This window comes from Bemisia tabaci, chromosome 1 (genome assembly GCF_918797505.1).
Source record: "Bemisia tabaci chromosome 1, PGI_BMITA_v3".
NCBI classification, from domain to species: domain Eukaryota; kingdom Metazoa; phylum Arthropoda; class Insecta; order Hemiptera; family Aleyrodidae; genus Bemisia; species Bemisia tabaci.
This window is the reverse complement of record NC_092793.1, coordinates 74,639,375-74,663,785: the sequence shown is the minus strand read 5'-3', so window position 1 is coordinate 74,663,785 and position 24,411 is coordinate 74,639,375. Positions and strand designations below refer to the sequence as shown.

General features: G+C 35.8%; 1 protein-coding gene across 1 annotated transcript; it reads left to right on the top strand.

Moving 5' to 3' along the window:
• The first annotated feature begins 39 nt into the window (after positions 1–39).
• On the top strand, positions 40–22,794 carry Sirt1 (Sirtuin 1). Its single transcript, XM_019045602.2, has 13 exons — positions 40–223; positions 2,156–2,243; positions 3,016–3,131; positions 4,096–4,217; positions 5,674–5,796; positions 6,767–6,960; positions 8,142–8,248; positions 8,744–8,866; positions 10,527–10,670; positions 12,076–12,286; positions 12,775–13,400; positions 14,697–14,841; positions 15,539–22,794. The coding sequence occupies exons 1-12, from the start codon at positions 76–78 to the stop codon at positions 14,837–14,839; spliced, it is 2,145 nt and encodes a 714-aa protein (XP_018901147.2). The 5' UTR covers positions 40–75; the 3' UTR covers positions 14,840–14,841; positions 15,539–22,794.
• The last annotated feature ends 1,617 nt before the right edge of the window (positions 22,795–24,411 follow it).

The following is a 24,411-nucleotide window of genomic DNA, read 5'->3' as shown; positions in this document are numbered from 1 at the left end:
CACTGTCAGGTTGGTATGACGGACGAGAGAGGTTGTTGGCCAGTTTCCTGTAACGTCACTACGTATTGTTGAGGAATGGGGTCGAGTTCAGAAGATCTTGATTACTTGTCTCCTGCCAAAAGGATTAAACTAGAAAATAGTGATGGTGACCAAAATTTAGTTAGTGCACCCAACTTAGGGACTTGTGCTTCGTCTGCGTACACATCAAAAGAGCCTGGAAACCGTGAGTACAACTTGAATCCGTGGTTTTAAATTTCTTCCATTAGCACTCAAGATGGCGGATTTTTGTCCGATTTCACCTTTTCTCCGGCTACCTAGCCGCCATGTTGAGATGGAGGCGTGTCCTATCAATTTTTCAACTTTGGCAGCTGAAGTCAAGATGAAAACAAATACCTTGCAGGTTAGAAATCGTCCCATCTAGCACAGGCAAGGGCCAAGTCATCTCTGTACCTGTTGACAACACTGATAACACTTATCAGTTGCACGGGCCAATCTCATAAACAATAAACACTCCATCTCTGTGTTTGGCTGAACCATACAAAATAAATCTGCTTCCAAAGCCACCTGTGTCAGACTTTTAGTTGACGCAACTGTGGTCGAAGAAAGTTGACCTTACGCCAAAGATTCGCACTCTTCTCAGATTTGCCTTTAGATGGGGCAATTTCAGCTGAAATTAAATCTCAAATATTTTTGGTCATTTCTTGGCTTCTCTTTTGGAACTGCTTAAGTTGGTCCATTGAGTACCCACAAAGTGGAATGTGAGATTGTTCACATCTCTACCAATTCTTAATGAACGCATAATTTTGCATACCTAGTTTCAGTCAGAAAGGTTGCTAAGGGGAGGAACCAAGATCAGGAGACTTAAATAAGGTGTTTAAAGGATAAGGCCCAAAAGTGCCATTCCCCCTGAAAATTTATTTAAGAAAGCCATTGGGTACTTGAAGGAAAGGTACTTTTATATATCTAAGGATTTTGCTGAAAACTCAATCTAGCAGAGAGAAATAGTGAGCAGAATAAGTGCACACCTTGGAGAACATGTCATCATCTAGAAGGAAACAGGATAAGGATACTCATGCAGGGACATGCCACAGAATTGAGAGGCTTGGAGGACAAGGCGCACAAGTGCGGTTTTTGAAGAAAATGAGGTATTCATGGTTTCAAGTAGAACTAGTATCAATGCACATGCTGTGATAAATTTGCTCCATTCCAATTTTTAAGCATCCAAAAGTCAGTTGGAACATTCTCTGTGCCACAAGGATCCATGTTATTTCGAAACTCAACGTGCCAAACCCCTTAATTCTCCTGTTCTACTAGGTTTTTATACTACAGACGTGCCATCAGATAAATTGGTATTTGTTTACTTTTGGTTTGCTGGCATTTTTTTGTCCCTTCCTTTTTACATGAAAACATCTGACTCTGGCAGAAGCGAGAACACAAGCTTGTATAAGTTTTTTAATACCTACTGTTAAACCTTGTAACACTTTAATGTTTAGCCACACCGAAATCACAACCACCTTAAAGTCACGGATCATAATTGGTAAGTACGTCGGTTGGTTTTTTATGATACGATCATGAGACGGATATTTTCAAGATGGATAGTAGCAAATGATGGTCCGTGCAGAGGCCTGAACTTGTTGTCTGCGCTTGCAAACGGAAAGTAAACAAATGCCAACTTATCTGATGACACCTCTACCTGTTTGTCAAGTTCTCTACTCTTTCAATGTTGCTGCAAGATTTTAGGACCAATTCCTACTACAATTTGTATGCTGTCTCTGTTTAGGTGATATCAAGTGCTTTAGAGACAAGATCTGCCACTATGCTGCTCTGCTCCAAGTTCTGTGTCTTTAAGAAACAATAATTTCTGTTTTGTACAAATTAATGGGAGAAATCAATCCATGACCTAAAGAAGCTATATTACTGAGTACTTAGTGTGATATCAAATTTATGAAGATTTGTTTAAAATTTATTTTGGAAACTACCTTAATGGACATTGCTCAATAACTCAATTTGTAGGAGAGACATTATAATGCTAATTCTCTCTTGATTCGTGTAAGTTTTTTATTGTGTGTGTGTTTTCAGGTTTTTATTTTTCTTTGTTTGTTTTCAATTCTATCTCAGTACCATAAATTTCTATTTTTCTTATTTGTACTTGCAGAAAATGGAGATAGTGATCCTTTTGTGGAGCTCAAAAACACCGTTGAAGAAGGGAAACCATCAGGACAAAGTGATCTCAACAATGACAGGTAAGATATTTTTACGTAAAATATGATGAAAGCATTAAAATTTCTCAGAATCAACTCGCAAGTTGAAAAATAACATTCCTCGTCTATTTTCATGCACACTTCCCACCCATCTAAAAACCTAAGTCCAATCAAGTTAAATCATGGACCAAATATATTCCAGTACTTCTTTCAATGGAAGAATTTTCCTGTGTACTACTTTTTTTTTACCAGTTAAAAGGTGCTTTGTATTAAAGGAGTAAGGAAATTTATATGAAGCCAAAGTTTGAATTAACAATCCATAATATAAACTACTTATGAGGATGTTTTTCCACTCAAGAGTTCTTACTGGAAGTTATTGGGATGTTAAAGATGTTCTCCATAAAATTTTAATCGGTAAAGGGCTTTTTTTTCAATCCGAACCACAGTGGACCGCAACGGAATGCATCACTTTTTTATCCCTTTCCATTGGCGCATTCTATGTGTTCCAGTGGAACGCTTGGACCACTCTTCCGAGGTAGGCTGAGGTTGGTTCAGACTGATCGAACCAGCTCGAACTGCTTCCATCGCGTTCCCTGGAAAAAAAAACCCTTAAATATATGTGGTCGTGCTTAATTCTTACCCTGTCTTATGGTCCACTTTGGCAGATGAAATGATTGAGTGTGACTAGAAAAGCACAGCATTGCTTCAACTAAAGATGTATTAACTTTTTTCATAGCCTATCTGTCATCTTTTGCACCAAAGTGGTACTGCCATCAATTAAGTAAATGCATTAACATGAATTTCACCGTTTCAGGGTGGAGGAAGAGGAAGAAGCATCGGATGATGACGAAGTCTCTTCAACAGTTAGTAACTGGTCAGATATAACAGGACTATCTGATATTAGTGGACAAGATTGGAAATGTTTTGCCGGTAAATATTGTATTTATGAATCCATTTATCATGCTGCTCTTTAAGAGGTATCAATTATGATCAGACCCCTTTAACTTATCAGAAAAGAAACTGTCTGATTAAGTAAAATGTGGGTCAAATGTGTCCAAATTGCACTCGTACCTTCATTGCACTGATAAAAAAGAAAACTTAATAAATATTCTCCTAAAAGATACCCAATTTTTTTTAATGATTAAAAATTAAAATTTCAAAACAGCCCTACCATCACTCAGATGCTTGGTGAAAGGGAAGCACCTCTGCTTTTCAGTTTGCATTTCAGAGACAATCCAGTCTACAGAATGAATCTTTTGTTTCATTTTTTAAGTTATTCCTTAAGGCTAAGAAGTTATGTGAAACAAAGTTCCTTCAATCTGAAGACCTAATCTGAGAGAATTTAGGGAGCAGCCTCTCAGGTAATATTTGGAGGACTCTTTTGAGCATCGTAGAAATTATTTAAACTCTTATCTGTTAAGTATATCACATCACACATTGTAGAGAATCTATATTACATAAAAGCACGGTTTTGAAAGGCCTGATGAAATTAGGGTACACAAGCAAATTTTTTCTGAGAAGGCACTAACATCCAGGATTTTGTTAAATAAATTTGAAAAAATAGCTTTTAGGATATGCAATATCTCTTCTAAGTTAATAATATCAAATTGAGGCAAAATCGCAGTTCCATTCCGTATGCTTTGGTCCATTCCTTTTAAGTTTCTGTAATACATTTTTGGAACTAACGTTTTGAACTATTTTTGTCAGATGTTAGACAATTTGTCTATTCATTCATCTGAGAAAAACTCTCAGTCTTCAGAGTCTAACTTACATGTCATTCAAGGAAAAAGTGAGCTAAACTTAATGAATGAACCAAGTTTTTCCATGTAAAGGTCTCGTATTGATTTTTTTATGCAACTTACTTTTCATTTATGCATCAATCATTTCTTTGCAGGACCAATGACTTGGATTCAAAATCAGATAATAAGTGGGGTTAATCCACGTGACCTCTTGAATGACATCCTGGACGACGCAACCCAAGTGCCTCCTCAAGTTCCTGATTTTACCCTATGGAAGGTAAACTAATCTAGGATTCCTAATCTGGTTCAATCTCGTTGAATCCGGAATGAAAATAATTCGGCCCTGATTAAAGTTTGCCATTATTTGATGTTGATTTTCATAACCCTCAGAGCTGCAAAAGGGGGTGGTGCTAAAAATTCTCTGACAAATTTTGGGATGAGGCAAAATTAATGCTTAAATCAAAAGGTCCTGAAATGTCAAAAGTGAGACAATTGCACATTGGTAGGGATACAAAGCCATCCACTTATGTAAAAACAGCGGATGCCGACTTTTTTAAGTTTTGAGAAAATTGTGTTCATTGCTTTCAAAGCTGTACATTTCAATGTCCATTCAGCAAACAAGGTTTGGTGAAAGAATTTATTGCAGAACAAATCCACCTCTGAAAAATGAGCTTTAGAAATTTAATAGAGGACCCTGCACCTTCCTCATGGAGATGTGTACCATGAGATTTTGAATTTTTGTATTGCATTAAACTCTTCTATAGATGCTGATCAAAAGTCATCATTGCGCCAGCTTTCTATGAGGCACTGTATTTGCACAATCTGTGGGAAAAAGTTTTGATAATTCCTGGCATAAATGAAGGTAGTGCAGTCCTTAAGTATGGTTCGGGTCGGTCGGATGAGTGTTAATCATGTTAACAGGAAAACAGACCAGCAGCCGAGCGACAGTCTTATCTCAGATTCCAGGCGCCTTTTCTTTTCACTGGCCAAATTCGTATTTTTCTCTCTTTCATTCTATAATCCTTACTACTGCACTCAACTCGCACTGCATTTTGATTTTAGGCGGCCTGTCCTGGAAATTACTGAAACTTAAATAGCGGATTGTGCAAAAACGGTGGCTCGTAGAAAGTTGGCGCAGTCATGACTTATGATCAGCAACCATAGACACATTTATTACAATAAATAAATCAAAAATCGATCGTGGTAACAATCCCCATAAGGAGTGTGTGGGGTCCTTTGAAGCTAATGCTAATAAGATACAGTGTTTTTAAAAAAGAACCACATCCGCTGTTTTCGCAGAAAACTTTTTTAGGCACACAATGAGCTACTTAGCCAATGTAAGAGAGGTAGAGCGACTGATATCAGTCAAATGATGATTCCTATTGAGTTTTTTGATGATTTTCGAAAAAAATAAATATTAGATAACTTCCAAATAAAAAATATCAAACAAATTATATTACTGGTCTTTTAAGAAAGAGAAAAAAAAATTGAAGAGGATGCCATCTTCCAGAGACCTTCATAGCGCAGGCCTTATTCATGGGTGAATTCACGGTCACCTTTCTAGGCTAAGATCAATCTAGACATTATCCATTAAATTTATCAGCAAAAATATTCTAAGCGAGCCCAAGTGTGAGCGGCTATTCTTTTCTCTTAAACATTAAATTAAACCTGGCAATCATACCAACCAACGTTTTTATTATTTAATACATTTGTTTCCTGTTTCTCTGTTTCAGCTCTTGGCCAATATGATGTGCTGTCCACCCAGACGGAAAAAATTAGAGCATATCAACACCCTTGACGACGTAGTTAATCTTATCAAAACCTGCTCACGAATCATGGTGCTCACTGGTGCTGGGGTATGTACAAGCTTAATACTTCAATTCGTAGATCATGCCCCTGTTGACAGCCTAAAGAATAGAATCAGCTAAAACCTTTGTTTCAGTGAGCTCTAAGACTGACAAATCGAGATGACTCATTGTTATTTTTCACCGTTCGGTATAGGCAAGAAATTGAAGATTAGATTTTATTCTGCGGCACCCATCACAGCTGTCCAAGGTGACAGCCTGCAAATATTGCACTACATGCTGTATGAGTTTTCCCTTTATTTTGGGGGTACAGAAACTCTCTGATCACAAGTTTGTCCTGGTCGTGAGCTGATGAAGTGACACGGGGAAACCCTGCAAAAACGAGAACAACACGGGTTCTAGCGGAAGGAGGGTAAAAAGCAGAGGAATCCTCATGAAATCAGATTAAATGGGAGGACCCTGTTCAAAACACAGTGTTTTAGCTTTGAAATAGGACAAAATGGGGAACCCTGTACGGTATATATCATTGTAGCTGTGAAATAGTTAGATTTTTTTGGTGAAAGGTTTTTTTCCTCAGACTTTAAAGGGAAGCGATAATGAATTTTGGTTAAAAATGAAGGAGGTTGATTGAATTTTAAAGGAAGGCTTGGTAAGTTCTTAACCCTTGCTCTACTTTTGGGCACTTTGCACCTGTCAATCACCTAATAAATTTCCATGATGATATGAAGGTCTGTGACGATCTGAAAAATCGGGTAAATCATGAAATTTTGCAAGTAGCAAATCAGCTTGGAAACTTCAGCTAGTTCCTTTCTAGAGAGCACCGACATAGTGCCTCCTCCCATAACTTGAATCTCCCAAAGTGAAATTTTTTTCCTAAATCTAGCAATTATCTGTGTGCTTGGGGGAAAAAGACAAAGTGAAATATTTGTGCGAAGATCGGGGATAGTTAGGTAATTTGAAAATGAAAAAAATTAAGTGAACATTGGTTACTTTATGATTGTTTCTTTGGATTTTCTTCTAGGTGTCAGTATCTTGTGGAATCCCAGATTTTAGAAGCCACAACGGAATCTATTCTCGACTAGCTATTGACTTCCCGAACCTGCCGGACCCTCAGGCCATGTTTGATATAAATTATTTTCGTAAAGATCCTCGCCCATTCTTTAAATTTGCTAGAGAAATTTATCCTGGACAGTTCAAGCCATCTCCTTGCCACAGGTAACCATATCGATGTTTCCATTTTTTCTTGTGGTTTTTAAGTGGTGGAAGTCATTCACTGATGTCTTTTTCCTGTAGAGAGGGCAAGAGAGAGCCCCATTTGATGTTACACTCATATATTTTTTCCTTTCTGTCTGGGGCTGCAATTCATCATTAGGGTATAAAAGTTCCTTTTGTAGTTTTGGCCCCTAAATGTATCGTAAACATGGATAGATAGGCAAGCAGGAACATCAGGCAAAACTCCAATGGAATGGGTGATACCTAAGGTGAATTCAGACTGGTTGACTCTTTCATACTGCAAGAAAAGAAGCAAAATAGGTCGGTTCAAGCATTAATGGGCTGTTACTCCGGGCTCTTGTTTTTTTTTCTATTTTTTGGTCCTGATGGTGAATTTTCAGTTTCTACCAAACCAAGCACAAAAAATGTTAGGTATTCCATTTACTGTATTGTACTCAAGCACAATAATTTGTGTCATTTTGATTTATTTAAACATTTTCTCTAAATGATGCCATATCAGTAACAATAGCGACTGTCGAGTTTTTAAGTTTTGAAAAATCGCATTTAAAGTTTCAAAAGTACCTAGTAGTATCTAGCAATTTCAATTTGGAGCATTAGTCTAATGTTGTAAGTTAACTTTAATGAGTGACAGTGAATTAAACGAAAGGCAACATCTCTGATGCTACGGAGAATTTTTTTTCTTTTGCGGAAAACTAAGTTGTGAGGTAGTGTAATGGAGGTGAAACAATTGCTCAAGGGTTAGGTAAATATGGTTTTTTGATTCAAAATCTAATAGAAAAAAGAAACAAATTTGACTGCTGAATCAAATTGAATGATATATTTATACCCATTTTTGATCAAAACTTCCTCTTTATTATTCAACTCAATTTTTAATGTATGTAGTTTTAATGAATATCTTATAAACAAAATAATATAAATGTATTTAATTGCCCCTTTGACCCCCAAATGTCCAGCCCTGTGCTGCTGTCATCGCGTGTCCAGCACCTATGTGGTTCAGTCTATGCTTTGCCCCTCGAAATCCTCTCTTGAATGTACTTCTATACAGTGAAGATTTGTTTCAAATTATTCCTATTTTCTCTCATTATGACGGTCAAATATAACCCAATTCAAAATTAATTATTGAATTTCTCTATTTTAATATGTATGTTTTTTGATGCCTGTAGATTTATCAAAATGTTAGAAAATCGAGGAAAACTACTACGGAACTACACCCAGAACATTGACACCCTTGAAAAAGTGGCAGGCATCAACAATATTATCGAATGTCATGGTAAGTATTATTCACTTCAACTAATAAATTGGTCTCCTTCGCCATATTCCAGTTAGGTGTCATAAAGAGGATACTTTTTCACCTAGTTTCAATCAAATTTTCATAATTACAAATAAAAGAAACACAAATCCCAAATGAAGAATAAAACTTTATTGAGTTAATTTTTCTTTAATTGTATCCAGAATTTACATCAAACATTTCTTCAATGCTTATCAAGTTTTTGTGATGTTGACTCATCAAGTCATCAGTTTTTTTTTTAGACCATTCGACTTATCTTCACTATCATCGCTCAATATTGATGATTACTTGCAAGACTATGAAAGTCATATTTTCCTAGTCCTTGACTTGAAAAGGTCATTTTCTTACTTTTTGAATTACTAAATAAATATTTAATTTAATTTTTTGTCAATGTTTGGGCAATTGAAGAGTTTACCAATACTTGATCCGGGTCTATTGGTCATTTCATCTTAATTACAATCATTTTCTCTCTTTCAGGATCGTTTTCAACAGCGTCTTGTATGAATCCAAACTGCAGTAATAAAGTAACATCTGAGGATATACGAGAAAATGTCTTTGCGCAGAATATTCCAATGTGTCAAGTTTGCAAAGACCCATCAGGTATATGTTTGTGTTATTCATTGATATTATGTCATATTAAAGTTGTCCAGAAGAATAACTTTACTTTATCCCTCGTTTAAACAGAAGTGACTTGCCTGAAATTTGCAGGTGTTTCAGAAAATTTTGTCCCTCGCCTAGAGTATACGCCACTTGGGAAAAGCATAGATGTGCTGAAAAAGCATGTCGTGTTAAAGATGTTACAGAATTACAGAGTATGAACAGATTTTTCACAGAAAGGTACAGAACAATGTACAGTAAAACTTTGATATAACGAATTTCTGGGAACCGGCAAAAAAATTCGTTAAATCGAAAATTCGTTCTATCGAAAACCGCGGAAAACCCGATTTTAGGCCACCAATTTTTTTAAAGTGTTCGGTTTTTTCCAGTTTCGTGTACCCCCCCCCCCCCCCCCAACTTAAACTATGACGATATCTTACGGAAAATCGGCGGGGAACACCCAGTTAGCACTTGATCAGTATAACTGCCCAGCAATAGTGAGGAGCCCACAGCAGGGGTTGAAATCGTACTGATGACACTGTTCATGTAGCTCCTTAATCACCCCGTTTATTCGAGGAAACATGTGTGCCTCGGAAAGTCCCAATCCCGCCCAATCGGAAAATGACCTTTGCACTGACACCGACGTACAATACGCGGGTGAAGACAAGCCTACTTTCTCCCCTGCGGTGTTGCCGGGCGCGCGGAAATTCCTGTGCATTCGTTAAATCGAGTTCGATTCACATGGTAAAGTTCGTACTTGGACGGAAGATTTCCTTCGTAAAAGCGAATATTCGTTACACCGAAATTCGTTATATAGAATTTATTTTACATTGAAAAGATAGGGATTTTCTCGGGACCGCAAAAAAAATTCGTTAATTCGAAGAATTCGTTATATAGACGTTCGTTATATCAAAGTTTTACTGTAATTTTTGTGATGAACTTAATTAAAGTAATCATTGTCATGTGCAATTTTAGTGCAAATAAATGACCTTCTCGCAAAATTTCAGAGTTTGCAGGTTTCATTTTATTCTTGTAGAATTTCTAAACTCTACTCTCTAATACTGAATACCTACCCTTCTCTTTGTGAAAATGTGTTTTATTTCAAGCTGAAAATATGTTTATGCACTGTAGGTTAGGAACAATAGGAGAAAAGGTCATTAAAAAGCAGGGGTGTAAGGAAACCTTTTGAAAGAAGAATTTTTTGGGAAGTTAGGAAAAGGTAATGAAAAATCAATGAGTTCAATTAATGAGGTACCCATAGACTCCCTGCTTATCTTACTTTATAGCAGATCAGTGTATCTATATTAACCAGAGAAGTATAGAAAACTAAAAGTATAGGCAAAAAAGGGTCAAATGTATCTTGACTCTACTCCTCTATGATCTGATATTTTCCCAGAGAACTCTTACTATTTTATTTTCAACTTGCCTGTAACAGCTTTCCAAACAACGCGAAATATGTTTTCCGGACTCATCTGGAAAGGAGCCTGTCAAACCACCTTGCAAGTTTAAAATGAGATACTATGATGAAGGAATTGTGAGCACCTAAAGAATCCCATTCCTGTATTATTTCACAAAGTAATTCTCCTGCTGCAAACATGTTGAATTCAACTCGTGATTTTTCTTAAAAATCATTTTAAACTTTATTCATATTATTCTATTACAGGTGTTATAAAACCAGATATTGTTTTCTTTGGAGAAGGCTTACCAGAAAGTTTTCACAGTGCAATGGCCGAAGATAAGAATGTTTGTGATCTTTTAATTGTAATTGGTTCCTCGTTGAAAGTTCGACCTGTTGCATTAATACCCAGTAAGTATAATGAGCTAAATTCAGTATCTCATCCTCATTGTGTCATTTCCCTTAGGTTATATGTCTGCGAAATTAGCGTCAATTGGTTTTTTTTAAATATTTTGTCTCACAAGTTTTCTAATCCATTTAGTTTGCAACATCATACAGTAAGACCTCGAATTTTTGAATCGCGATTTAACGGATCGATCCTCCGGTCCCTTCAGCAGGACCCACTAGCGCGTTTGAACGGATTCGGCCTCCGGTCCCGTGAAATCCAATAAATCAAGGTCTTACTGTACTTCCTTTTATTATTATTAGTTAGCAGCATTGAATTTCAGAAAGAATAGGACTGATAGCATTTTCTATTATTGCAGGATATCCTCCCAGTTCTAAAAGAAAATCAAAGGTAGAAAAATTTAAACTTTTGAAGAGTTGTCAAAACAGTTATTCATTTCAGGATTAACATGTTAGGGCAAAATTTTATTATGCTCCTTGAAACTTACTTCAATTAAAGTTCCTTTAGTGTTTCTTTTTTAATAACTCCTATATCTAAGGTAAGGTGCTTTAAAGGAGATATTAAGTCTAAGAGGTTTCAAGGAGTGCCTCAAAATTTGACCAAATAATTTTCATCAGGGAGCCAGGTTTCCGGCAGTCTAGAAAACCTGGAAAGTCAGAGAATTTTCTACACCTTGGGGAATTTAGAGAATTTTGTTAGTAGCATTGTTCAGCTGGTGCTATTCACGGAAGCCCAAGCTATAATCCGAAAGCCTTTTTCCTTAATTTGAATCTGTTGTCAGGGAAATTCCATCCATTGTTGAGCGAAAGTCAGCGCAATTAAAAGAAAACAAGTACGTAAAAATCCAAGTGGAGGCTTTAATCAAAAGCAGGATAAAACCGGGAAGATAGAAAATTTTTGAGTCTAAAAATTGAAAAATCAGGATATTATGGAAACTGAAGAAAGAGCTCTGATGAGCTCAGCAAATTGGTGTCCTCTCTGGAGAATTAAGTACCATATATGCCTGCAGATAACTTGTACCCCAAATTTTAAGAGGGTCAAAAAAAAAGTAAATATATTCCGGCGTAACCCACACGTGCCCATAGTGGTCTGTTTCACTCACATCGTCAAGTAGCGCCTGATGGGTATGCAATTTCCACGAGTTTCACAGATAACTCAGACCCTGATTTTCGATCGTTGAAATCAGGAGAAGAGGTGTGGGTTATCTGCGGGTGTACACTGTAGTCCCCCTTCCCGGAAGCGAGCCTTGTTGTTACTTAGCATAACCTGTCATTTTGTTTAAATCCGCATCATATCGCAAAGTGACGCAAATATCTTTGTGATCATTTAGAAAACTCAAAACTCCTTTACGGACCTTGCTCCAGCTTTATGTAGAAGAAAAATAACCCAAACTGTTTTCATCGCTTTCAGATTCCCTGCCAAGTGGAGTGCCGCAAATCTTGATCAACAGAGAAAGATTACCTCATCTTACATTTGATGTAGAGCTTTTGGGCGATGGAGATGTTGTTGTAGATACAATTTGTAGAATGCTTGGAGAAGATTTTTCAGAAATCTGTTGGAGGGAAACACCTTGCACAGCAGCAGAACGTTTGAACTCACCGATCCTTTCTCTTCCGTTCCGGTAAGTTCAGTTCCATAGAGCAAGTGAAACACCTCGTTTGAAAGGCGCAAGTTGTTCTGGTTCTTACTTTAGCTCTTGTTACGAAGATGACCACTCATGGCTATCAACACATACCACTATTATTTCAACAACTGTTTATTTTCTTTTTAGGGGTACATTAACAGTAATACTTAACCACTAAGAAAGCAATTGTCACAGAACCAGTAATTTTCTCTTATTTTAACCTGATTTATCAAAAATCGTCAAAACAACACTGTAATTAACATATAAATATTATTGAGACAGTTTTAATTATTACATGTACAAATTTTCTCATGAATAGAGCCAATCACCGAAAAAAACGACACATTAAATATTCATCCATTCCTATGGTGTACTATCGTTAAGCTGATACTTTTTTTTTTTTTACTATGAATGCTAGTAACGTTTTTGCATTATATATTTCTCTTGTGCTGAAAGAATTGTGATGTTAAATCACTCTTTTACAGAAGCGAAAATGGAGCTGACTGCAGTGAAGGTGAAATGTCCATTGACTCGACGCGAGACAGTGGTCTTGGTGGCTCCAGTAGAGGTGAGCGACAGACTTCCATTGATAGCTGCATGGAAGAAGATTCTATGGATGGCAAACAGTTCGAACCATTAGAACCGTGCAGCTCTACAAACCAATCTGAATCAGCCCCTTGTGCAGATTGCCCTCCCATCGACGAAGATCTTAAGTGTTGTGAATATATCAATCGACTCCACCACACAGCCCGAAGGAAAAGCACAACGAGTCGTGAAGCCGGGACCAAGCACATCTTGTTTGATGATAATGTTCAAGAGACTCTGATCAGCTGCGCAGAAAGCGACAGCAAGAATAAACAAAGAGGCATGCTCGTGGATGAGCCAAGCAGTAGTTGTAGCAGTAATCAAGTTCCTAGCTCATTAGTTGTGCAGCGGCACATGTCGCTGGACTCGACACGAGACAGCGGAATCGGAGATGGAAGCAACTCCTCCCACAGTGCAACGACAGATCGCCACATGTCGGTAGATTCTCACTCGCCAGACACTGAACCCATTAGCAACGAGACCAGCTGGGAAAGGGAGAAGATTAGCGTGGCTGCTCGTCTACCAGGTAATCATCCATGATGTAGACTGATTTGCCCAATGATTATTGAATATTAATATATCTAGAACGTGTCAGAATTCAGGTCAACATGTAATAGGTGTTTTAAATGCTTTATCAAAATATAATCATTCATGATTTAGACTGATTTTCCCAATGATAATTAGATATTAATATACCGAGAGCAGGTCAGAATTCAGGTCAACATGCAATTAGTGCATCAAATGCTTTATCAGAATATTAAACTACTGCCTGGAAACTGGGGAATTTTGTTTATGACCAATTTTAAGTTCGATTACCAAAAAGATTAGTACACTAAGTCTCCAGTGAATTAAAGTAGGTTTCGATACACTGTTAAAATTGATGCAGAACCCTGATATTTAGGATTTTTGTTTCTTGTGTGACTAAATTTTAACTGAAATTATGACTCTCTCCTGCATCTTTTTTCTAAATTTGATCAGAACTACTCCAGTCAGATCCTAAAATAAGGTTTTATCCGGGAAATTGGATTTGAATACATTCGAATTGTCTAGATTTAAGCATGTTTGTAAAACAAAAATTCCTCAAAAATATCACCATGAGAATCATGCAGGGGTCAATTCCAAACTCAGTTCATTCTAAATTGCAAAAGTGACAGGCACTTCATCTTTGCCACTATCAGTTCAGCTGGTTTCGCTGCATATTCTTTTTTCCTATCTTCCAAGTTGACATTATTCTCTTGCCAGCAACAAACATGCTCCATTTGCAGAAAGTTTCCAAGGGGTATAGCCTGACACTTCGGGGCTATGGCTGCGCAATGGACCAGGTGGCAGCAGCTAGGCATACTTCTAAACATCACAGTGGTTGTTAATTGAACACCCGCAGAACTCTGTTCTGGTGCAAACTGTACGATTTGCAAACTTGACGTGACTACGTTAATCTCAACTTGATTATTTGACTACATTCTTACTTTCTGCAATTTCTTCTATCTGTGTGACTCATTGATGAGCACCAAGTGTAACGAAGAAACATCTAACAAATATTGATGGAAAGTTTCAAGATTCAGGATAAGAAAAGTTTCCCTAAAATTTTTACAGAAAATTTGAGGATCTTCTTAGATCAAGATTGTTTACAAATCAAACAATTACGGTCATTTTTCCTAATTTCTTCTGTAATTTGGAAAAAAAATAAGAACAGTAAACTGCGATATTTTACTCAAGCCTAAAACAAGTACACATACACTTTCCTCTTTTTTTATTGTATGGTATTTATATTTAAAATCCACAATGGTCAATCAATTAATGTGTTTGGTATAACCTTTTTCAGAGAACACATATTTCATGTTGAAACAAGGCCGATACATTTTCCCGGGAGCTGAGGTCTATTCTAACCCAATGGAACGAAGCAATAGCCGCTCCTCTCTCAGCAGTACTGATAGTAACAATAGTCAATGTTCTCCTCCTATTTAAAGGTACTATTATTTATGCTCAACTGGTGCTGTACCATTTTTGCCAGCAAGTATATGCTGAAAAAATCAAATTGCATGCATTGGATATTGCTGTGTTTTTCGATTGTTACTAAAAACAGTACTAAGTATTCGCAATTCAAAATAGTGTATTCATCCTGTAAAGTAAACGGGTACTCATGTAGTGGCGTAAGTGTAGTTTATCCAAAAATTTTCTGAATCTGAGAAAAATACATAGTTCTGATTTCCCATAAATGTAAGTGGTCATCGGGTGTTCTATTGGTTGGAAAAAAAGTATAGGAGGATCAGGTGGTCTATTCTATCCAATGTGGGCTCTTATTTTCTCCTTGAAAAATTTTCCTAGCAAAGTGCTCACTTTGACATTCATCAGTTATCATAATGCGAAAAGTAGCATTGAACTCCGAACTCAACTTTTGCCTTTACCAATCTTATTGCTAAGATTGTTGTTATCTCAATAATATATTTTCTCTGGTAGCAATGACACAGATTTCAAATTTGACCTTGTTTACATTGTTTTGAATTGACCAATGTTTTCAAGTGAGTAATGTATTTGTGCTGATGTTCAGACATCAGCGTCCGCGTAGAAAAGAGAAGGACATTCTCATCTGAAACTGGCTCTAAGAATTATTGTGGAACTAGTTAAAAGTCTATCACCTGACCTGAAGTATCCTTTTTTTTCCAGGAACTAATGTGATATTGCTAGGGAAGGCAGTCAATCATGGTTCAAAATTTTCGTCTGGCAAAACATGTTCATATTTTTTGTAAAAAAGTATTCTAAGCTAAGGTAAGTAATAATCACCTGATCAATGGTTATTGTCTTCATTTTTATTTATTGTCTTGTTGTTGATTATTTTAGTTAGTAAAGAAAAATTTTCTAAGTTGAAAAAAAGTAGGAAAAAAAAATCCAAAATATTATGAAAAGTATTTGAAATAAGTTGAAACAGTTGACATTTTAGCCCAACTGATCAATTTAGAAGTTTATTTTCTGGAGGAACGTCTCCAGGTACACTTGTTCAAGTTAAGAAACAAAGGTTTAAAAAACAGGAAATTCAAAAAGAGCCCCTTAATTTATTAATGTTGATTTTGGAATCATGGAATTCCAAATTGCAGTTCCGCACCGATAAAAAATCAGCCTCCTCAATCCCACTAACCTAGTAAGAAATTCAATTCTTGGAGTCGGAACTGGAGAATTTTTTGAGTTGTGAAAAAGTGAAAGACACATGAACTTCTGAAACTTCAAGTACCTATGTTCAAAATTTGTGTTTATCTGAGGGTGTTTTTCAATTCATTTTAAGTATCGTGATAGGAATTCTGTGATTCAAAGATTATTATTGACCCTTTACTTTCCTCTTTTGTTCGGTCCTAAAATTTTGCAAGCAAAATGAAGGGCTCACTTTGCAAGATGGTTTTCAATTGTACAGTCCTTGTTAAAATCCTAATTACTGTTCTCATTGTCACATTGTACAGATTGTCCCTTCTTCTCGCAGGGTTGTAAAATTTTTTGTGTATAATTCACGATTGTTACTTTAAGTCGTGTAAAGAAAGCAGGAAATCCCTTGCAGCCTGGCAACTAAGTCAAGTCTAAGTATGTATTTGCAAGCAACACTCTAAAGGAGCTTTTTTAGTTTTGTCACCTTATCTTTTGCTAAGGCATTGTTATCAAACTATTTTTTTTAAGTAGGAGCCAAGGCTTGGTCATTTTGTTACAATGACCAAGCCAAAGTGTTCTCAGTCACCTCAAAAATTATCTAACCTTGAAAAGTGATGCATTAATAGAATTTTTTAATCTTTGTCATTAGCTCATTTTAGACACTTTCATCAGGTAAGGGCTGGACACATGTTCAAAGTGCAGCCTCAAAGTGGTGGCTGTTTAGCCAAGTGTTGCCATCAATTACCGCATCAATGCGCAACACTTGACCAAACAGCCACCACTTTGAAGCTTCACTTTGAAGGTGTGTCCAGCCCTGTATGTACCCGTGCTAGACAATGTATTATTTTTTTTTTTTTTTTTTTTGGGGGGGGGGGGGCGCAAAAATGAGGTTGTTTTGTCTCAAATCTTTCTACCTATTTTTTTTCACTTTAGTGTAGTTTCTTTAGAAAACTGATTCACCTGATCTTTCAGTGTCGTTTTCATTCCAACATTTTTTTTTTGGTTTAAGATAAAACCAAACACATACCAACACTAATCTTTTTGTTGGATGAAGGATTAAGTTAACAAAATCAGCCTTTAGACATACATTGGCTGTTCAATGTATTTTTCTTAATTTTTGCACGGATGTTCGCCATTGGCCGGTAACCAATAATGGTAAAAAATGCAAAGAATATCCTAATAATTTTTCCAAATCTGGACGAGTGTTACTGAGAGCACTGATAACTGTAATCAGTATCATTGCAAGATAAAGATCACTAACACAAATACTCTCTCATCACTTTAGTCAAGTAGTAATGAATTTCAGATTATTGACCACATTTTCAAATATCTTGTCTCTCTGAAATCAACAACATTATTTCTTCCCTTGTAATGAGATTAGCAAGGTGTAATTTTCTGAAACAAGATGCGCGGACAAAAATGTCATCATCTGAGTACACGCTGCGAGATCTCAGAAAAGTGTACCAAAAATAAAGTGTATCAGTAAGCCATTCTAAAATCATGTTCACTATCGAAATTGTGGCTGTAAATTTCTTGCTAAACTCGCTAATTTTATGTTTTAATGAATATGAAGGTCAGGTGATATCAGTTCTTTGAATCAGTTAGTTGTTGCAATCTTATAGTTTGGCCGGACGAAAAATGTCAGTCTCTATATTTTGTCTGTTGAATATTTCCTTTTTTATTTTTATTCTCTGTCGTCATTAACACCAAAACTCTTATGTCCGTTCAATTAACAACCAAATTCCTTTTTTATCTGTCCTCTTTTTTATGCTTTGTGTACATTTTGATGTAAGATCATGAATTAGTTAGGTTTTCAAATTTTTATCGCTTTTTGGGTAGTCTGTATTGTTTTATCATTTGATTTTTATTTTTTATATTTTTAACAGAAAGAAATAATTTATTACTGTAACTAAGCTAGTTTTAATAGATAAATGTTTATAAAAGTATTATTTGTATTGAAAGCTGTTTCTTTAGTTTTCTAAGCACAGTGAAATCCTGCTTTGCTAAAATCCCTACCCAGGCCAAAATTTCTTCAAAACTTTTATTCCTACAAAATATCCATTTTTGTTTTGATTTTTCTAGCTCTGCAAAATACTGATGCTGAATCAGCCTCTGGTCAAAAAAATATTTGCTTGTTTCACAATGAGAATGGAGGGACCATTTTCACTCGAAGTTAAGCTCACTATTATTATAAAGTTTTGCCTAGGCTTGGTGTTCTGGCATAGTTTTACAGTGAAAGTAATCTAAAGTTAAAAAATGTCCTTCTAAGAAGGGATTTTAGAAAGGCAGAAGTTTGCTGCATTTATAATCCACCTTTTCTTCCCCATTTCTCTCCACTTCATGCAGGATAGAAAGTTAGCAATAGATGAGAATGATTACTCAGGTCTACAAAAAATAATTTGTCTCCATCCGATTAAAAACTAAGACATGCATGTCTTGAAATTGGTATGTTTAAATGTCATACATATTCCAAATCGAAAATCCTCTCTCTTTATTTTTGATGTACCTTCCAAAAATCATTCAGATTTTGAAATTTGATGTTCATCTGCTAGATGTCTCTCTCATCATTACAACTGCAAAATAATTGTACAGTTGATGATTATGTTAAGTAGTGAATCGTATTTTTCTTTTGAGAAAAAATATGTATAATAAACTAAAATATATGATTCAAGATATTGTTATCTTGGCTACGTAGTTCATTATTCGCAATATCTCCAATTGTCTTCTAATTATCAGTAAAATTACAAATAAGTGAAAAATTTCTCCTTTGATTCTAGATAAATAAATAAATGAATAAGTGAGTGAATGAAATACACTCACAGAAAAACACTGTTTTCCTGTCCTTCAGTGGACTGCTTTTCGTACTAAAAGCTTGGCTTTTTTTTGCACTAACTTTTTTGGCCAAGTATTGCCTCCATTGGACTTGGGCTTTGATCAGTTTGTTCCTAACCCTCCAGATTTTGGTCTTTCAGAATTTGATCCTGGAAAGTCTGAAGAAGGTGAAATGTACGTGCCCCTAAACTTCCCTTAGACAATGTCCCATTGTTAGAAACAATTTTTCAATATTTTCGACTTTGGAAATTTTAGTGCTGCAAAATCATAATTTTCATAGTCTTCTAATATATTGGTAGCTATATAGTCATCCATCTATCTGTAATCCCAACTCCTCTGTAATGGATGCATTTAACACTTCACAGCTGTTGTAGCATATTTTAGATGGTTTGATTTGTTGTTAGGTAAACATTATTCAGGGCTGGAATCTTGTTGGCAGCAAATTAAGTCACTATCTTCCAAATCAAATGACCTATCTTGTATATATAATTTGAAAACAAATAAAACTCAATCTATTATCAATTGAGTTTTTTATGAGAACTCCGTCTGAAAATCCCCAACAGTGCAGACTATTGATTCATGATTCGATGATAGATCAAAAAAGCCGTCCAGAATTGGGGCCACTTATAAAATGCATAACAACGCTCTAGAGTGGAGAGGAGTCTCAGATCGCATTACAGGTGTTTTAATAAAACACCTGTAACACAGAGAAGGGGCTTTTTAGGACTGTCAAGTTACACTTGAATGGAAGCATAGCTTTGATTTCTCGAAAATCGAAAATGGAAAACAGACGCAAGTTGGTAATTTTTCATCTAAAATTCATCTTGAAATGCTAAATTGAGGGGGAGGGGAGGGGGGCTAACAAAACACTACGTAATTTTTTACGGGGTGTAGACCTGTCTGACAAGTGGGTCACTTGTTGATTTTCAGAGTTGAGTATTTTATGATCAATTTAGGTTTGCTGCTAACAGAATTAGGTTCCAGGATGCCCTCTTTGGTGCACTGCCCATGGTGGATACTACATCAATCCTTGTTGTTTGTATTACTCTAAATGAAACATGATGTAAATACTTTTAAATGCAAAATGTGAGCAGGTAGATTCAAATGATTTGATGTTACTGTCACTAAAGCCTCTCTGTCATGCAATGCTACTATCAGTAAGTATGTATCGATTTTGCCAATAGATCGTATTCGCCACATCAAACGGGTGAGATTGTATCAATATCGATTGGTTCAAAACATAAACATAGCCTCAAAAGTAAATTCAGAAATCTGAAAGAACGGGTCTTTTGTAACAGATTTTTTATTCTTTTGAGTACCAAATGCCAATGCAAAGTGAAATTGTCAGGAAATTTCTCATTTTCAGCTTTTCCAACTTAAATCCTTACAGTTTGGTTTGAGGTTATGTTCTATTGTTTTGAACCAAACGATACATCGAACCTGTATCGAATACGGTCTATTGCTGAATGTATGTACCAGGATCATTTTCGATTCAAATTACTTGTCGCTCTCTGAATAAAATAGTGTGACTGTTTGCATATTTGATTTTCTGCAAAATGTCTGTGTGGAAGACAGAGAGTAACATCTTGCATTTTGTTACATGCTCTTCTTGTTTGTCAAATGGATTAAGTTCAGCAGAGGAGAACCAACTTTCTTAGTTTATTCAGGAGCTACATATCTGCCATTGATTTCCCCATGTAAATGTATCTATAAATGTGTCTGTGTACTTGGTTCTCAATTGTTGCACTAGATCCGAATGTCAAAGGTTTTCAATATTGCTCATGCTCCTAACAGAGAGCTGTCAGTTGTCCAATATTTCGAAGGTAAACCTTGATTGAACTATGCATTTCTCTGAAGCGTGAGTGTTCAATGATCTTCACCATTTGTAAAAGTCAACTTTAGAGAAACACAATGTATTTAATCAAATACTGCAACAGCCCAAGGTGATAGTTCATTTGAGCTCCAGAAATCTCTAAAAAAAACCTATGAAGGGCACAAATTTGACAGAAAATTCCAACATATGTGTTCACAGCATATTATTTTCAAAATTTACCAAAAATGGGAGTTTTCTTTCTAAAAGAGAAAATTCAAATGTTTACCTGAGTGTCTGATTTGATTATTGGCCTCCAATAGAATACATACAACTTTGCACAGCATTAGTATTGCTAAAAAACCTCTTATTGGTTCAGTTATGCTTCCCATTGAATCATGTCTTGATGGTGGTAAATTTTGAAGCAATTAAAAATAATATCTCATCGAACTTAAAGTACCTATGTCCAACATTGACAGAAGAATTCCCTTTCCAAGAACACAGTGATCGACAAAATCTACCAAGGTAGTGTCTATCGTGGTTACTAACACTTGGTGTTCAGAAAGTCGTTTTTTGTTCAATCATTACTGCAAATGCAGCACTGATTAAAAAAACCTGGGGTAGAAGAAACCAAGGTATACATAATGAGGGTAGAGGACATAAGCACCTTGTTTTTTAGCAGGAGTTATCTCTGTTAATATTAGACATAGAAACTGCCTGCTGGGGCTGATCTCATCATTTTTCACTGCTTTACAAACTGCATCCATCAAAACAGGATTTTATGGTGTGTACATCCATTATCTCACGATCAAATTATTTTCTTCTTGAAAATTGCTGACATGTTGACTACATAATACTTTCAGTGAATTTAAAAAAAGTCGTGTTTTATTAGGATGTCTCAAAAAAAATTAAATGAGCAAGTTAGAAATTATCATATGGTTTTGCAGCTATGCTGTAAACTACTGTTGGTCTTCTTTGTTTGAATTTGCTAAGACATGGTGTCAGAAGTTTTGGAAAATTTGTGCACAATAAAACAAGTAATCTTTGAATCGAAGAATATCCAATGGTTACAAGTTATAACTAAAAGTTGAATAGAGTCAGTTGTTTTCCAATTATTCTTCGGCAACAGTTCATAGCCCAGCTCTTTAAGGGCATATCTTTTACTTGAACTTTTGTTAATGTAGGTAACTCAACAGGGAAATTTCATCCTGTTTTAATTGTTAAATAAATATGTATATCCTTTGCAGCTTATCTAGTAGTTATCAGAAAGTGTCAAATTACCGTCTCAAATAAGCATCCCCAGTTTGCAAGAACAGAAACTTAAAGGCGCTCTCATATTGTAGGGAAACTACAATATTCTGCTGCCTCAGTGTGAAAAATGAGAACGAAATTAAAATATCCAACATTGTTAGCTTCGTGTCTACCTAGAACAACATGTCTTGCTGGGAATTTTTTTCTACAAGCATGAATTAATGTCTATCATCAATGAATGTTCTCTCTTCATCATCTTTGCTGCAGTTTCCAGTCTCCATTCATGTACCCACTTCCGTCTTTAGTTTTCAAAAAAAATTAGCCAGTTGTATTCTCTAAAAATATTCAACTTTTGATAAGGGTCAGAATTTCAGAATGCCTCTATCCCTTTAATTTTCAGCCGAATGTAGCTCGAGCTGTTGTTGGTGTTCACACTTCTTTTGTCTTCACTTTTAGTCCAATTTTAAAATTTTCTGAAAAAGATGCAGAAATACCTGAGTGGCTCTCATTGTATCTAAATTTTTAAAAAATCTCATGCGCTTTAATTCATAAGTCCCCCTTTAGGCAAACTGAATCCTCCTGACTCCTTGACTGAAATTCAGCCAAATACTTTTTTTTGTATTAATCAGCCCTGCTTTGGAAATTAACATAATATACTTCTTGTTAGACACATTTTTTTCAGTATATTTTCGTCACTTTTTCCCCCAGCAGACTTATGTAACACTTTGGTGAGAGATTATCTCACATTTGCATTTATGTACTTTTTCAGTTACTATTTCTTCTGTTCATTCATTTTTTTACAATATCCCAGCAGATCCCTTATTTTTTAGTTTTTTCTACTTATTTAAAGTTGTTCAAGTACCTAAATAAAAACCGCTGTTCAATACCAATGAAACTCCTTGTTGTTTAATTTTCATCACAACTTTTGAACTTTTTAGTACAAAAAAACTTGTTCTCAAGCTGGCAGTCTAGGTCTTTGTCAATGGTTCCTTGCAAAAAGTTTATTTCTCATGGATTGTTGCGAGTGTAAATATGTATGTCACAGTTAGGTCATACACCAGAGGTGAATTTACCATTAGTACACTTATTTAGGTAACATTGTTTCAAAATTGAGTATTGGGTGCTCAGTTACGGTGTCTCAGAGTCTCCGTTGCTATATGTATTAAAGAAGAATCAAATGGGTGGTTTTTCCGGAATTTTTCCTGTAGAATATTGCGGAATCCTGAAGAATACTCAGTTAAAATTTCAATGAAATAGGTACATGCATTCACTCTCTTCATGATAAATGAAATATCAGTGGAGATTCTCTAACACTGCAGCTGAGAGTGTTTTTTTCACACCCAGTATCTCAACTTCTGCTCAACCTAGGTAGATTATTTTCATGAAAGAACATTTTCAGAGGGGCAGGGCAAATCTCCTGAGGCTACGCGCATCAACAAGGTCAGAGGAATCTGGCACTTGGCAAACTGAGACTCTGTGATTTTAGTGAACTCCTCAGTACGTGAAAAAATTTTATAAATCGTTAATGCCAGAACCCAAGTTTTCAGACCTCAAAATGCGACTGACGTATTTTGTAAAATGTAAAATGAATTGATTTGAATAAACTTTCAATATTTGGAATGAGTTAGGTATGTGATTTTGCTGTTTCACTCTTGATGTGAACATCAAATTGGATCCTTGTAGAGAAATTGGCCCACTTATTTTAATTTTGCTGCACTCCTAACATGGTAAAAATCCATCTGCTTCCCACTTGCTTTGCTTCGATCCAATAAAATAGGATCAATACCTGGCATTGTAAATTCGAAAAAATAAAAAATACCCTGTGATGTTTTTTAAGCAAGTTTCACAAAAACCGATCAGAAACGTGTTGAGATTGTTTCTTAAGGTGTAGAGATAAAACTTTTTTCAACACGCAGTTTCTCTTGACTTAATTCAACACTAGTTAGTCCAGGGCTGAAATCTTCTTGCATTGTATTCCAACCTCAAGAAGTTATTCTTACTTAATTTGAATATGCACAGTAGATTTATATTTAACATAAAATTGTCTGCTGTGGCTTGATCTAGCTTGATCAAGAGGGAAAATGAAAAATATATTCAACTTCCTTTGATCAATGACCAACATCATTGGCTAGTCTAAACTTCATACTGTCAAACATTCCAAGTAAAAATTGCTTTGGGGCGCTGAATTCGTGAAAGTTTTTAAGTTCATACCTTATTTTTGTTCTCCACTATTAGTCGATGCTGTCACTCAGGAATAATTCAATCCATGCTGCCAATGCCATTCCTTGGACCTATGACCTATGTGTTAATATTGAGTTGGCCATTGATTACAGGCAACCAACTACTATTTTTAATTACTTTTTATCTGATAAAAACTGTATCGGTGAGAGCAGGAGGTGAGCAAGAAGCCCAAATTTTATAAAAAGCTGCAATAATTAAAAGTTCACATCGTTAACACGAGTTTTACTCGAACCTCCACAGCAGAACGTAGAGGACAGATGACAATATTCAA